Source organism: Esox lucius, chromosome 21 (assembly GCF_011004845.1).
Source record: "Esox lucius isolate fEsoLuc1 chromosome 21, fEsoLuc1.pri, whole genome shotgun sequence".
Taxonomy (NCBI): domain Eukaryota; kingdom Metazoa; phylum Chordata; class Actinopteri; order Esociformes; family Esocidae; genus Esox; species Esox lucius.
In genome coordinates this window covers 17,972,910-17,989,102 of record NC_047589.1, presented here as the reverse complement: position 1 = coordinate 17,989,102, position 16,193 = coordinate 17,972,910, and the positions used below count along the sequence as shown (strand labels likewise).

At 39.5% G+C, this 16,193-nt stretch overlaps 1 protein-coding gene across 3 annotated transcripts in view; it reads left to right on the top strand.

The window, feature by feature from the left end:
• The first annotated feature begins 4,937 nt into the window (after positions 1-4,937).
• Positions 4,938-16,193, top strand: part of olfm3a (olfactomedin 3a) — a 32,017-nt gene continuing 20,761 nt past the window's right edge. For all 3 annotated transcript variants that reach the window (XM_020041729.3, XM_020041728.3, XM_010891158.5), the window contains exon 1: positions 4,938-5,291. In XM_020041729.3, coding sequence (XP_019897288.1) covers positions 5,223-5,291 — 69 coding nt within the window. In that variant the 5' untranslated portion in view covers positions 4,938-5,222. The remainder of the gene's footprint in view (positions 5,292-16,193) is intronic.

The window sequence follows — 16,193 nt, the reverse complement described above, 5'->3', positions numbered from 1 at the left end:
TCAAGGAGTCCACCAGAAAAGGAGAAAGATTGACCAAAGAAACTTGACCAAAGAAACAAGGACAGCAAGAGAGAGGGAGAGAGTAGTTTGAAAAGGCAAACATCACTGCATTAGTAAAGCAAATACTGTCCACTAAATAGCCGATAATGTGAATTATGCAATGGAATATTTAATGAGTAATTAGCTGTCTATTTAGACCAAAATGGAAGGTCTCTAGTGAAATTGTTTTCCTGCACAACATAACAGAATGCTTCAAAAAGGGCACAATGCCTCTAACACACCTACAGCGTCATTGCATTCTGGGACAACATTAGTACATTCATTTCCAATGGAACGTTTGCCTTGCAACATTGTATTGCAGAGGCAGTTGCAGTATTGTAGAGTGCAGGCATTGCATGTTTTGACCTAAAAGGTAGTTACGATTAAAACTTTTTTGAGCACATACTCAGATAATGCATGAACGCAATTTTGTGGATTGGTGATGTAAATGTGATTAAGGTACCTGTGCTTTCAGAGTACTTTTCAAATAGCAGGAGAGAATTGTTTGGTTCAATCAGTGCAGGCTATGCGGCGTTGCGCAGGCAACTGCCTTCCCCCGGTTCTTGAGAGGAGCACTGTTTACCATCTGCTCTCTTGAGTAGCGGGGAAGGACTGTTTTGCCACCGCTAGCGCACCCATGCACTCGGCCTCCGTGAGAGTGATCCGCCTCTACCGGGTTGTTTGCGGTGATCGCTGATGCGCAGACAATATCTCACCCGGAGCAATGAAGACGATGACACACATGGCGTTGTTTCAAAATGATCAGAGTGAGCAAGCTGTTACAGCTGTTGGTCTATATGGTTGAAAAGGTGTTTGGTTTTTTTTTTTTTGTCCCGGGGTGATTACGTTTCAGGGATCCCAGATATTGCCTCTTTCCAACATACTGTACGTAAAAACGTGAAACGTTGAATTGGAATTTCAGCTTACTTCCTGAAGTGACAGTCTTCATTTCCCACTGAGCATAATACTTTGCTCTGTGAATGTTGCTATTCTACAACAATTCAGAAAAATACTCAAGGTGGGAATCTAGAGTAACTTACTACCATTATAACATGTACAAAAAGAAAATGAGCCCTTCTAATGTGGAGGAATTTAATATAATAAAAATACATTGTAGATATGATTCAGTGGGTTTTTAAGATCCTGTCTGTTAGATTCTGTGAGAGGGGGGCTGAAGCACAGAAAGCGAGGGAAAGGGAGAGGGACAGTGGGACCAAGAGAAGAAAAAAATGATATATGGACAAAGAGAGGTGATAAAAATGAAACAATCTCCTGTTGTCAAATCAAAGTGCAAATATTACATAAAAAGAGTATAGTGTCCATCTCTCCTCCCTAGGCTATAATGCATTGTCTCTCAGTTTGCAACAAAGCGACGGGAACTATTTCATCAAACCATGCCAGTGTCACGTCACCCTCCTCCAAGCAGCACTTCTTCGCCATCTCCCAGCTGTACATGTGGTGGTCGCCACTAGCAATCAAACTCACTGCCATTGCTGATAAGCCCTCCCTCTCCCCCAACGCATAACACACGCTGGCCACATCTCATCTCCTCTACTGCTCTGACAAATAGATTGATACAAATCACAGGGGGGGAGATGGAGGTAAATGACTGATGTGTGATATTTGTCCTGCTGCTGTGGTAAACAGAACCCTTTCATGAATCAAACGTGAATGATAAAAGCATGTAACAACTGATCTGTTTAAAATGCCACTTCTGGTATGCAATGCATCTGTTAAAGCAAAAGAGGACTGATAAACTAGAAGTATTATAACAAAACAGGAGATGTCTTAGGCCAAGGACACAGCAATTGCAGCGATACTCCGTTGCACGGAACATTTTACATAATCATCATAATTCACGTGCTGGATCACAGTATGGAGAGTTGAATTCCATCTATGAAGAGATAATTGCAGTTGCTTAACATGATCAACATTTCAGACACGCTGCATAAATGTGCTGGCAAAATTAGTCTGATGCTAGCTAACTTCCTGAACTTCTGTCTCTTTATAGATTAATGATAAATACTTACTGATCTATACCCTAAATTCTGCAAATATTTCCCTCTCAAACATTTAACATTTTCCTTTCATAACTGGACAGAAAATTATCATTATCATCACCAATGCTGATTTTGTGCTTTTTCAATAAAATGCAATGCGCTGTCAAAGTAAGCTTGTTGCTCTCCTATGAACACATTGTTGACAGCTGCCTATCAGCTTCTTCTTCTGTGGTTGATCTACATCCAATTCCAATACCACAGAGTAGAGCAACGAACAAATTTAAATTTAAATACGAGTGCGACAGCTCGCAATCTCTGCAACCTAGTTTGGTTGCAGAGATTGCACTCCATTGGAATTAATAGATTTCCGCCACAATGCATATGGCTTAACTAATTTGGTGTGTACCTGGCCATAGCCATGCAAACCATGCAATCAGTCCAACAGCATAGCTATCATGGTACACATCATGAGTAGGTTATTAACCCTTTTATATTCTACTTCCAATTCCACTTTTGGGATCAATGCAGTGAATTTGGAGTGGTAGCCCGACTGGAATTTCAACCAATATCAGCTTCTTTGTTTGTACTAGAAAACAGGTACTGTAGACACATTTTGGCATGCCTGTAATGAGACTGAATGTGAATATGTAACATTCAAAAAAGAGCACCTCCAAGAATTTTGCTACTTCATAGCTGCAACATATTCTCCAAATACAATGAATCTTTTGACAAATGTGTAGCAACTGAATTAAGGAATCGCTTTATGTTACAGTTATATTGTAAAATAGACACAAAGAAAACATGATTATATAATGAAACCATAAGCCTACCAAAGGTAGTGCAAAGGAGAGATCTTGTGTTTGAAATGGATTTAAATGCAATTGTAGTGACACAAAGAAAGTATTTTAATCAGAAAAGGAAGCCTTGTGAAACACCATTAATAGTTCTTCAATTTGAGTATTATTGTTTTTAACCGATTTTTAAAACTGCATGTAAAGGCCAGCAAAAAACAAAAGAAAGGTATGCAGGGTCAGTCACTATCAAATGGTCAAAAATGCATTGGATTGCCTGAATATTATTTATTGCTATATTTAGACATAGGGGGGAGTGGGGTAAAACGAGACAATCTTTACTTAAGTTGTCCCCTAGGACAAGGGGACATGAGACAGAAGTAACATATACATCTACCCTTATTTCAGGATTTCCCCTGTCAGGTGACCAATTCTTTTTTTCCAAATAAAAAATGAAAACAATTGCAAATGACTTATGTTTGGAAACAATAATACAGCCAGATATATATTGTTATACCTAAAATGTTTTAATATTTGTACACTCATTTGTACACTCATGGTCTATGCAGAACCTCTGTTCAAAATCTTTATCATTAGGCAAGTCACTTCCACAGGAACTACTTCATATTTGACCTAGGCCATTGTTATTTTCATTGATACATTTATACAGCCGCTTAATTCTGATCCAGTAATTTGAACAATCATATCAACTATTTTGTCCAAGATCCAAATGTTCTGAAAGCGGGCCAATGTGTGTGAGGACCAGTCATGATAATTTTTCCACAATAATTAAAATAAGAAATAAATTGTCAGGTATGCAGTTTTACACTGAAATCAAATTTGATACACCAGAGACGTAACTTATCTAATTGTGGGGCAAAGTGAAACACTGGTTCAAATTACACAAGAGCAGTTGCCTCATTTTGCCCCACAGCCACCATTATGGGAAAAACGATTATTTAGTTTAGGAATTGAGATCTAATCTTTTGCAAAACAGTGCACGTGTTTATACAGTGGTTATTCGCCAACACTTTTGATATATAATTTTAGACCTTGACACCTTTGATTTATACATGACATATAAAAATTCCACAATCAAAAATATTTTTGTGTAAAACAAAATAGCTACTTTTTCCATGTACCACTCTTCAAAGCCAGTTAGAAATGTTTTCACATGGTAAAAAGTTTGTTCATTTGTCTAATATCAAGGGGTGGATCAACTTATCCATTTGCTCATCTTACCCACTCTCTGTTACAAGAAACAGGAGAAGGACTCAAAATGGGACAAGTTGATGCGAAACTTGAATCCCTGACTTCCACAAGTCAGTACATCAGAATTGTATTTAAATGTTATGTACGGGGTTCAAAGAACTTTGTTCTGCCTGTTAATGCCATGCCCTCATGTATCTGTTGTGAAGTCAAAAGTGAAATAAAATTGGTTAAGGAAAGCATTTCATTCTGGGTTAGGGTTAAAACAGTAGCAATTCAAAGGTTTAGTTTAAGTATATGCATATCCATACCAGCCAAAGACCTCCACATCTGGCTTCTTTACATGCAGGCTCATCTGGAACCTGCCATCCAGACAGCTGATGAAACTGTGGGTTTGCATAACAGGTCAGAAACCACAAATGGAAGGAAGGATTGATATCACAGAATGATTGACTGACCCATTTTCCCTATTTTTTAAGGTGTCAGTGATCAACAGATTCCCAGTAATGTGAAATCCATAGGTATATATATATATTCGATACTGGATAAGCGGATGAAGATGAGATGTCTGGGTTATTTTTTATTGGACTAATTTACTTACAGCAGTGCAATCTTTAAAATGGTTCCATGTTTCATTTATACTTGTGGTATAAGCAGTTTGTTATGCATTTGTATTCATTTGTAAGCACATATTATGTATAGCCTACAAGTGGTATGTTTTGGGAAAATAGGTTAACATATAGATAGGCCTTCTAGCCTATCAGAGGACGGAGGCGTGTATTTGTGACTCGCTTCTGTTGCATATTCTCTCTGAACTGTGTGGGGAGTGGCAGGTCTTGGCACTGACCAACATAAATAATTATTTCTTCCCGACGCCCAAGACACACACGAAGTGATGTAATATCCGTTGTGCGCATACCCTGCGGTCTTGTCCCTTAGTATAACTTTTCTCTGTGGTGTCATTCCTGCCCCGCTTGCTACTGTAGGTTAGTGCTGACCAGACGAGGTAGCGCTTTCTGTATTGGCTTCACGCAAGAGTTCTCAGAGCGGTGGGAATGAACGTGGATCTATCCGTCTTGTTTGGTTGGAGCGCTCTGAACAGGCAGCGACTCGAACACGGTCCCGAAACGAGGGCTGTGCGTGTATAAAGCGAGAGAAGTGTCGCTGCGTCCCGGTAAACATAATGCGTGCTCTGTTTAGTGTCCTGTATCCAGTGATTGCAATCACGGTCTTCGGATTATATCCGTCAATGGTAAGTTTCCCTCCTTAATTCTTGGCATGTCATGCTAGGTGCCTACATTTTCAGTATATATGTTTTACAATCTTCTGTTTTGTGCAAATGTTCAATCATCTAGTCAAGTAACATGGGCTAATGTAATAAAGCTAAATTAAATTTTTTTAAAACTGCTACAAATCAATGTGTCTCTTCAATTAGGCTACGCACATTGCATTTTGGAAATGTGTTTTCTTTCGCGTTGCACACAATAGCAGAGGCTTGAATATATTCAAGATGTAAGTTAGACACAATAATTAGTAAATTAATTCACATTTTCGTTACGTTTACATCTTAACACAGTCAGAAATCACGTTAACTTGCTTTTTTTTTTATAATACCCGTAATAGGCCCCAGAGTAACATTCCTTCCAGAGCAAAGTTAACTCAACCCTAGCTTTTACAATAGTCGCAACTCAACCCCATTCTAAAACGTGGTGTCGAGCGACATGGCTATCCTTTCCCAGAACATTCTGTTTGTATTTGATTGAATTAATCAGTCTAGTCTGTAGAGCCTGTTACCTCGTTTTCTGTCACATCTAAACCTGCACACACAATTCACTATGGGGCATTATGAATAAGATTAAAGGGCGACAGGTTGTTTTCTGACCTTCAGGGATTATCTCTGTTAAAACTTTGGGTGAATAAGAAACGTGCTTGGACTGGTGCGCTCGTTTGCTTCAAGCTGGCTGTCTGATGAGACTGGTCAGCGTGGTGTGGAACGGTGTGGAGCTGTCCACTACTTAGTGGTGCTTAAATCATCCACTGAACAATAGGGGGCGCGACCGGTGTGCTGTCTCCTGCTTCTGACTTCAATGTCATGCTAATGCCGGGCTCACTGAAACCGTTCAGATCTTTTTCTTCAATTCTTTAGACAGCCTATTTCCCGCCGATACACGTCTGTGTTTTAGCCTACTCCAGGCATGCATTGTAGGTTCCAATTAAACAAGCGACTTTTAACTTTTGTTTTTGTTAATTAGGTTAGTACATATGCCTTATTTTTCCTTCCCGAAACACGCACCATGGGGTGCATGTTGGAATATACCATAAACGTGCATAACAACATATGGCTGGATTTTATACGAAGACCATGGTATTACGCTGTCCTTATGTGGCCTTAAATCCATTAACCAAAGCACTAGTATCTTTATTTGATGATCGTAACCCTCGCGTCACTCCGTAGATCCCGGAGGACAACAGATAATGAAATGCATACTGTTTATTCCCAAGTGGTTATGTGCCAGGCAGCTAATTGTATTGCTGCTGATGAAGGTTGACAAGTTCATAATGATAAAAAATAATTCGAGGTATTTGTGTTTTATGATTACAAATTATATTATACACCTGGAGAACATTTCTATAGCTGGAGATGACTTGATTACAAATGGGAACGAGACTAATGAGCACGCACGCTGGACGCAAGCACACACACGCATTCATGCAACACAGGCACATGTCAGTCTCAAACGCATTGTAAAACACCTTATCTCTGTTTTAAAATGGAAGTTGAGTTATAATTTAAAACCAGACTTTAGTTAACTTGCTTTATACAGCTTGCTTTATACATGACAGCATTGGATAATATCAAACAACTATGTTCCTTGAACGTATCTCTCAGGTAAGACATCTGTTTCAAATTGTGAAAAAAGGAAATTCAATGTGATACTCAATGGACAAAATTCCCTTAATTTTGTGTGCGTCTTCAAAGAAATACATTATTTTGCAGATATGAAATACTGATAATATAGTTCATTATGTTTGACAAAGACTGTAATTCAAACCTATGACATGAGACTTTCAAACAGAGAGGAAAGGACACAGTATAAAATACTTGAACAACAGATCTCTTTCTTCCTCATTTCTCTTCATGTGTCTCGGTCTGTATCTGCCTCTCCATCTCTTTTAGACCCCCCCCCCAACCCCTCCACATATTTCCTTCTGATTTAAAGATAATGCTTAACAATGTGAACAAAGAAACCTACAATAATACATTGACATCAGTGAAAACACAACCATTAGTTACATGTCCCTTTTCACTGGGTGCTCGTCTTCAAAGCTTATAGGGATAATGGATCAGACAATAAAGTGCATTACTTTTGTTACACTGAGGATTTTCTGCATTCAGTCTTTTTAATTGTCTTACATTTGCACCCCTCTCCATGTTGGGGTATAGCAGGCTTTGTGCTCAATTCAAGATGTTGAAATGTACTTTCATTTCACTTGTGTTTATATGCATAGGCCACATCCAACAGTATATAGAGATTAAAAGACAGGAGGTAGATTTATTTTGCTTAAGTTTAGGCACTGTTTTTTCCAGCTCACACTGAGCACACAGGTGCCCAATCCGCCACTAGGCATCGCCAGGGCACGACAAAGCAAGGCAACAATATTCTATTAATGACCTACCAAACCTGGATGGTGCTGGCCAATTGCACCGCCCTCTGTGGGACCCCTGAGCTAATCTGCCAACGGGATTCAAAAACCAGTCTCGCAATGACGCAGCTAACTGCAATGCAGCTAACTGCAAGGCCGCTGCGCCATTCAGAGGCCCATAGGAAGAAGACTATGATTCAAAAATATAGAACAAGACATTAATTTAATCTGACAGGACATACATTCAGATACCCAATACATTATATTACCTTCCTAAAACAATGTTCTTATTTAAAGGACATTTTTGTAGCCTCCTAGAGTCTAGAAGGGGAATTGCAGAAACAATGCGTTTACAATTCTAGATAACCTTAGCAGCTAACTATAACCCTGTTTCCCAAAATGTTGGGACGCTGCATAAAATGCAAATATAAGCAGAATGCAATGATGTGCAAATCATTAATCACTATATTTAAATGAAAATAGTACAAAGACAACATATCTAATGTTGAAACAGAGACATTTTATTGTTTTTGGAAAAATACATGTCCATTTTGAATTTGATGCCAACAAAACGTTTAAAAAGTTGGGACTGTGTTGCATCACCTCTTCTATTAACAATACTCTGTAAGCGTTTGGGAACTGAGGAGACCAATTGCTGTAGTTTTGAAAAGGAAATGTTTCCCGTTCTTGCTTGATATAGGATGGCAGCTGCACAGCAGTTCAGGGTCTTCTTAGTCGTATTTTCGTTTCATGATGCAACAAATGTTTTCAATGGGTGACAGGTCTAGACTGCAGGAAGGCCAGTTTAGCACCAAGACTCTTTTATTACAGAACCTTGCTTTTGTAATACATGCAGAATGTGGTTTGGCATTGTCTTGCTGAATGGATGGCAGCATATGTTGCTCCAACAATAGGTTTATATTGATCAGCATTAATGGTTCCTTCACAGATGTGCAAGTCACCTATGCCATGTGCACTAATGCACCCCCATATAATCACGATACAGGTTTTGAACTGTGCACTGATAACAAGCCGGATGGTCCCTCTCTTACTTTGCCTGGAGGATGCAGCATCCATGATTCCCAAAAATAAACTCACATTTTGATTCGTCAGACCACAGGACAGTTTTACACTTTGCCCCAGTCCATTTTAAATGAGCTCAGGCCCAGAGAAAGTGGCAGCGTTTTTTGGATCTTGTTTATAAATGGTTTCTTCTTTGCATGGTAGAGTTTTAACTTGCATTTGTGGATGCAGCAACGTACTGTGTTCACAGACAATGGTTTTCAGAAGTGTTCCTGACCCCATGCACTGATTTCCATGACAGAATCTTGTCTGTTTTTAACTGCAGTGCCATCCGATGGCCGAAGATGACGGCCATCCAATATTGGTTTTTGCCCTTGTGCCTTGCGTACAGAGTTCTACAGATTCTCTGAATCTTTTAATGATATTAAGTACCATAGATGATGAGATCCCAAAAGTCTTTGTAATTTTATGTGGAGAAACGTTAATTGTTCCACCATTTGCCTGTGCAGTCTTTCACAGAGTGGTGGCCTTCCCCATCTTTGCTTCTGAAATACCCTCTGGGATGCTCTTTTTATACCCAAACATGTTACTGACATGTTGGCAATTAAACTAATTAGTTGTGAGATGTTCCACCAGTTTCTTTTCTTCTTTAGCATTACACAACTTTTTTGTCTTTTTTTGCCCTTGTCCCAGCTGTTTTGAAACACGCTGCTGGCATCAAATTCAAAGTAGGCATACACATCTCAAGAAACAATAACATTTTCAGTTTTAGCATTTGATATGTTGTCTTTTGACTATTTTCCATTGAATATGGGGTTTAAATGATTTGCACATCATTACATTCTGTTTTTATTGACATTTTACAGTGTACAAACTTTTTTGGTAAAAGGGTTGTCGATAACAGGTAGCTATCTTGACAATACAGCTAACATTATAACATGTGCTATGGAATTCCCATTTGTATAGCATGTCCTGTCCGTGGTATGAATATGACCAAGCAAACAAGCACTTTTTGCAAACCATTTCTAGGCTAGTGTATTATCATACAGAAGCAGTTTAAGGTTCTGCTTTTACTTTGCAATCTAGCTAATGTTTTACGGTGTGTGGTTTTAAATTCCTATTTCTATAAATTGTCTGGACTTACGGAGCAAACAGTTTTCACTATTTCGTCCAGGATGTTTGAGGCAGGAATTCTTTTGAAAATGACAACTTTGGCAAAAAATTTGGTACAACAATATGCAACAACATGAATATGTTTAACAGAATAAACCTCAACCAAAAATAATTCAAATTTTTCTAGTAGATGTTTTATTTCCTTACATCATTCATTAAATCAGAAGATATCTTTAGTTCCTGCTTTTTTCCAGGGCTTTTTTGCCTTGAGTCTCATCTTCAGCATGTCAAATGCTCAATTTCATTCAGATCAATCACATTTATTTATAAAGCCTTTTTTACATCAGCAGTTTTCAATAAGTGCTTTTACAAAACACCCAGCCTGAAACCCCAAGGTGCAAGCAACAACAGTGTATACCCAAACATGAACAGTGGCTAGGAAAAAATCCCTAAAAGTGCCCGAAACTTAGGAAGAAACCTAGAGAGGAACCAGGCTCTGAGGGGTGGCCAGTCCTCTTCTAGCTGTGCCTGGTGAACGTTTTAAGAGTACAAATTGTAGTAATTAATAAATATTAAGTGGGCTGTGTCCAGAATCTATAAACTATAAAACATAATCCAGGACAGAAGCATGGAAGCTGGAACCGTCAGTTGGAATCGTCAGGTATTGTCTTAATCAGCAACAGAGCTAGGGGGACTTTGGACAGGGAGATTGATTTGCCCAGTCAAAAATGTTCCACTTCTTGTCCGAGTAAAATAGTCCTTGGTCACTATGGCAGTATGTTGACTGTAAAATGAGACCGCAAATGTCAAATGTTCATGCATTTGGTTAAATCTAAACATACAATGTTTATATAAACGTGTTCTAGTTGCAGCCATAACACTACAACCAGAGTTCCTTGTCATTCTCCGCATTTTCTCATCCACTTGCCATTACTCTACCAAATGTGATCTTCACTCTATTTTTCAATAAGGCTTTGTTTCAGAACTCTACAGGCTCTTTTAGGTTTGTTTGTTTTTAGCAAACTGTAAACTGGATGTCCTGTTCAGACTAAATAGTTGTCCGCATGATCAAGGTATTTTTTACCTTAATTAAGGTAAAAAATAAAAACAAATTCCTAATCAATAGATAAATACTTGTCTCAAATACAGCTCTGGAAAAAATTAAGAGACTACTCAAAAACGTCCTTTTCAACTTTTTTGGAAAGGAAAGAAAAAAGTGCAGGTCCCTTAATTTTTCCCAGAGCTGTATATTTCAAAATTATTGTGACAGTGTAGCTGAGTGGTCACCTGACCAGTTAACAATAGATTGCTGGATCCAACTGCCGAGCCGCCAGTGTGAAAAAAATTATCCTTGAAGAAGGCAGTAAAACCTTATTGCTAACAAACTAATAATGAGAATTTGTTCTTAGTCATCCAAAATGTATTTTTAAAATAAAAAACTAGCACATTACAACCAACTAAGCTAGATCGATAGGTATTTATATGAAATAGCAAAATATCTGTCATTATTCATTTCTAATTAGTATTTTATTGGGATCTACAGTAGTTACTAACAAAAACTGCATCTTTTGTGCAACCAACATTTTTCAAAACTGAATCAGAAATGGCCAAAATGACACATTTGTTTAGAAAATGCAATATGACTCTCAGAACATTAGTTTTTCTTGCTTGCTTAAGCACATTTGTCCATCGAGAATTTTTTTTTTCTAAACAGGCCAGAACTGAAATACATTTGCCCAAAATGATACTACTTCCAAGTATTCGACCCCTCTGCAAAACATGACTTAGTACTTGGTGGCAAAAGCCTTGTTGGCAATCACAGAGGTCAGACGTTTCTTGTAGTTCGCCACCAGGTTTGCACACATCTCAGGAAGGATTTTGTCCCACTCCTCTTTGCAGATCTTCTCCAAGTCATTAAGGTTTCGAGGCGGACGTTTGGCAATTCGAACCTTCAGCTCCCTCTACAGATTTTCTATGGGATTAAGTTCTGGAGACTGGCTAGGCCAGTCCAGAACCTTAATGTGCTTCTTCTTGAGCCACTCCTTTGTTTCCTTTGCTGTGTATTTTGGGTCATTGTCACGCTGGAATACCCATCCATGACCCATTTTCAATGCCCTGGCTGAGGGAAGGAGGTTCTCACCCAATATTTGACAGTACATGTCCATTGTCCCTTTGATGCGGTGAAGTTGTCCTGTCCCCTTAGCAGAATTACACCCCCTAAGTATAAGTTTTCCACATCCATGTTTGACGGTGGGGTTGGTGTTCTTGGGGTCATAGGCAGCATTCCTCCTCCTCCTCCAAACACGCCGAGTTGAGTTGATGCCAAAGAGCTCAGATGTTCATTGCAAACTTCAGATGGGCCTGTACATGTGCTTTCTTAAAGCAGGGGGACCTTGCGGGCGCTGCAGGATTTCAGTCATTCACGGCATAGTGTGTTACCAATTGTTTTCTTGGTGACTATGGTCCCAGGTGCCTTGAGATCATTGACAAGATCCTCCCGTGTAGTTCTGGGCTGATTCCTCACCGTTCTCATGATCATTGCAACTGCACGAGGTGAGATCTTGCATGGAGCCCCAGACCGAGGGAGATTGACAGTTCTTTTGTGTTTCTTCCATTTGCAAATAATCACACCAACTGTTGTCACCTTCTGACCAAGCTGCTTGGCGATGGTCTTGTAGCCCATTCCAGCCATGTGTAGGTCTACAATCTTGTCCCTGACATCCTTGGACAGCTCTTTGGTCTTGGCCGTGGTGGAGAGTCTGGAATCTGATAATAATTACTAACTACAACTGTCAGTATACCTTGACACAGTAAACCCTATATGCCATTGTTGATAGTATAATTATATTATGTACTAAAAGGTAAGTAAACATGACAGCATGGGCTGATTTCTTTTTCCCGAAAATGACTTTGCTAAAGATAACCAATGCAGAAGGAATGTCACTCAAGAGAATTAATATGTAAAAACAAATTGCTTTATTTTACCTTTTTCTATTTTGCCCTTTACAAATTAATTAATACACTAGAGTACTTTTATACACATATTGTACTTCATACAATGTGGTATAGCATTTTAACTAACTTACTGTCAATCTTCAAATATTCTTACTATTGATGCCATAGCTGATCTGCTGACAATGGGCAAAACCTGTTGCCAAATCTCTCTTATGAAAAGTCCATGATTGACAATATGGTTAATAATTATGAAACAAATTTAAACATTAGCTCTTTGTATTCCCCTTTGAGCTATTCCACTACCATGCATATAAACTCCTCTTACTCTATGCTCTCGCCCTCAGCCTCTTATGTGGTCCATTGGGGCAAATAACAACTCAAAGGTGACCAGTATTATGCATGAATAAGGACTGATTGCTGATTGAACAATTGTGCAAAGCTGTTTTGTACAGAAGAGTTAAACATTCAAGAAAGTAGAGTAGTTTGTAGGGAATTCAAAATGTAATTGCATTTAAAGTGTATGTGAAATAGGATGCATTGTGTGATGTGCTGCAAAATCAGCTTTATGATGTGGAATTGCTTGTATAGCCAGCTAAGAACGTGTTCAGAAGCTGTGGCTAGAGCAGACTGGCACCACTGACTTCTTTGCTTGACATACTCATTGGTATGTTAAGATGCATTCGCTAATTATAAGTTATCTGCTAAATTACTAAAACGTTAACATAAAGCCCTGTATGTGTTTGTGCTAGACGCAACCTAATGTTTGTTTTTTATTATTGTGTCTGTCATTCTCTTTCGAGTTCGCCAACATAAGCCATTATTTATCCGATAAAAGAGAAAAACTTTAAAATCGCCTCTAAAACCCAGACCGTTTCAGCTACAAACTCAAATTAAATCAATCAAACTTGAATGTATAATATGGATTTATAGTACATATTGAGCACATATTGAGTGGCCTACCCCTCAAACCAACCTTCCTACGGAACGGTGAAAAAGTAGGCCCTTGCTGTGATTACAATATTATATACATACAGTATCTCACGGAAGTGAGTACACCCCTCACATTTTTTTAATATTTGATTCTCTCTTTTCATGTGACAACACTAAAGAAATTGGGCCCAATTAGCCATTTTCCCTCCCCAGTGACCCGTTAGGTGTTACAAGGTCTCAGGTGTGAATGGGGAGCAGGTGTGTTACATTTGGTGTTATCGCGCTCACACTCCCTCATACTGGTCATTGGAAGTTCAACATGGCACCTTATGGCAAAGAACAATAAACAAGTGTTGCTCTACATAAAGATGGCCTAGGCTATAAGAAGATTGCCAAGACCCTGAAACTGAGCTGCAGCACGTTGGCCAAGACCATACAACGGTTTAACAGGACAGGTTCCCCTCAGAACTCGCCGTGGTCGAACAAAGAAGTTGAGTGCACATGCTCAGCGTCAAATCCAGAGGTTGTCTTTGGTAAATTGACATATGAGTGATGCCAGCATTCCTGCAGAGGTTGAAGGGGTGGGGGGGTCAGCCTGTCAGTGCTCAGACCATACGCCCCACACTGCATCAGATTGGTATGCATGGCTGTCATCCCAGAAGGAAGCCTCTTCTAAAGATGATGCACAAGAAAGCCCGCACACAGTTTGCTGAAGACAAGCAGACTAAGGACATGGATTACTGGAACCATGTCCTGTGGTCTGAAGACCGAGATAAACTAATTTGATTCAGATGGTGTCAAGCGTGTGTGGCGGCAACCAGGTGAGTACAGTTCATTGAGGGAACCATGAATGCCAACATATACTGTGACATAATGAGGCAGAGCATGATCCCCTCCCTTCGGAGACTGGGCTGCAGGGCAGTATTCCAACATGATAAACACAAACACACCTTCAAGACGACCACTGCCTTGCTAAAGAAGCTGAGGGTAAAGGTGATGGACTGGCCAATCATGTCTCCAGACCTAAACCCTATTGAGCATCTGTGGGGCATCCTCAAAAGGAAGGTGGAGGAGTGCAAGGTCTCTATCATCCACCAGCTCTGTGATGTCGTCATGGAGGAGTGGAAGAGGATTCCAGTGGAAACCTGTGAAGCTCTGGTGAACTCCATGTCTAAGAGGTTTAAGGCAGTGCTGGAAAATAATGGTGGCCACACAAAATACTGACACTTTGGGCCCAATTTGGACATTTTCACTTAGGGGTGTATTTATTTTGTTGCCAGTGGTTTAGACATGAATTGCTGTGTGTTGTGTTACACTGTTATACAAGCTGTACACTCACTACTTTACATTGTAGCAAAGTGTCATTTCTTCAGTGTTGTAACATGAAAAGATTTAATCAAATATTTATAAAAATGTGAGGGGTGTACTCACTTTTGTGAGGGTTAAGATTAGGGCATACATACATCTATACATACCATATATATATATATATATATATATATATATATATATATATATATATATATACACACATATACATATACTACTGTGTGTGTGTGTGTGTGTATATACACTCACCTAAAGGATTATTAGGAACACCTGTTCAATTTCTCATTAATGCAATTATCTAATCAACCAATCACATGGCAGTTGCTTCAATGCATTTAGGGGTGTGGTCCTGGTCAAGACAATCCCCTGAACTCCAAACTGAATGTCAGAATGGGAAAGAAAGGTGACTTAAGCAATTTTGAGCATGGCTTGGTTGTTGGTGCCAGACGGGCCGGTCTGAGTATTTCCCAATCTGCTCAATTACTGGGATTTTCACGCACAACCATTTCTAGGGTTTACAAAGAATGGTGTGAAAAAGGAAAAACATCCAGTATGGGGCAGTCCTGTGGGCGAAAATGCCTTGTTGATGCTAGAGGTCAGGGGAGAATGGGCCGACTGATTCAAGCTGATAGAAGAGCAACTTTGACTGAAATAACCACTCGTTACAACAGAGGTATGCAGCAAAGCATTTGTGAAGCCACAACACGCACAACCTTGAGGCGGATGGGCTACAACACCAGAAGACCCCACCGGGTATCACTCATCTCCACTAGAAATAGGAAAAAGAGGCTACAATTTGCACGAGCTCACCAAAATTGGACAGTTGAAGACTGGAAGAATGTTGCCTGGTCTGATGAGTCTCGATTTCTGTTGAGACATTCAGATGGTAGAGTCAGAATTTGGCATAAACAGAATGAGAACATGGATCCATCATGCCTTGTTACCACTGTGCAGGCTGCTGGTGGTGGTGTAATGGTGTGGGGGATGTTTTCTTGGCACACTTCAGGCCCCTTAGTGCCAATTGGGCATCGTTTAAATGCCACAGCCTACCTGAGCATTGATTCTGACCATGTCCATCCCTTTATGAACACCATGTACCCATCCTCTGATGGCTACTTCCAGCAGGATAATGCACCATGTCACAAACCTTGAATAATAT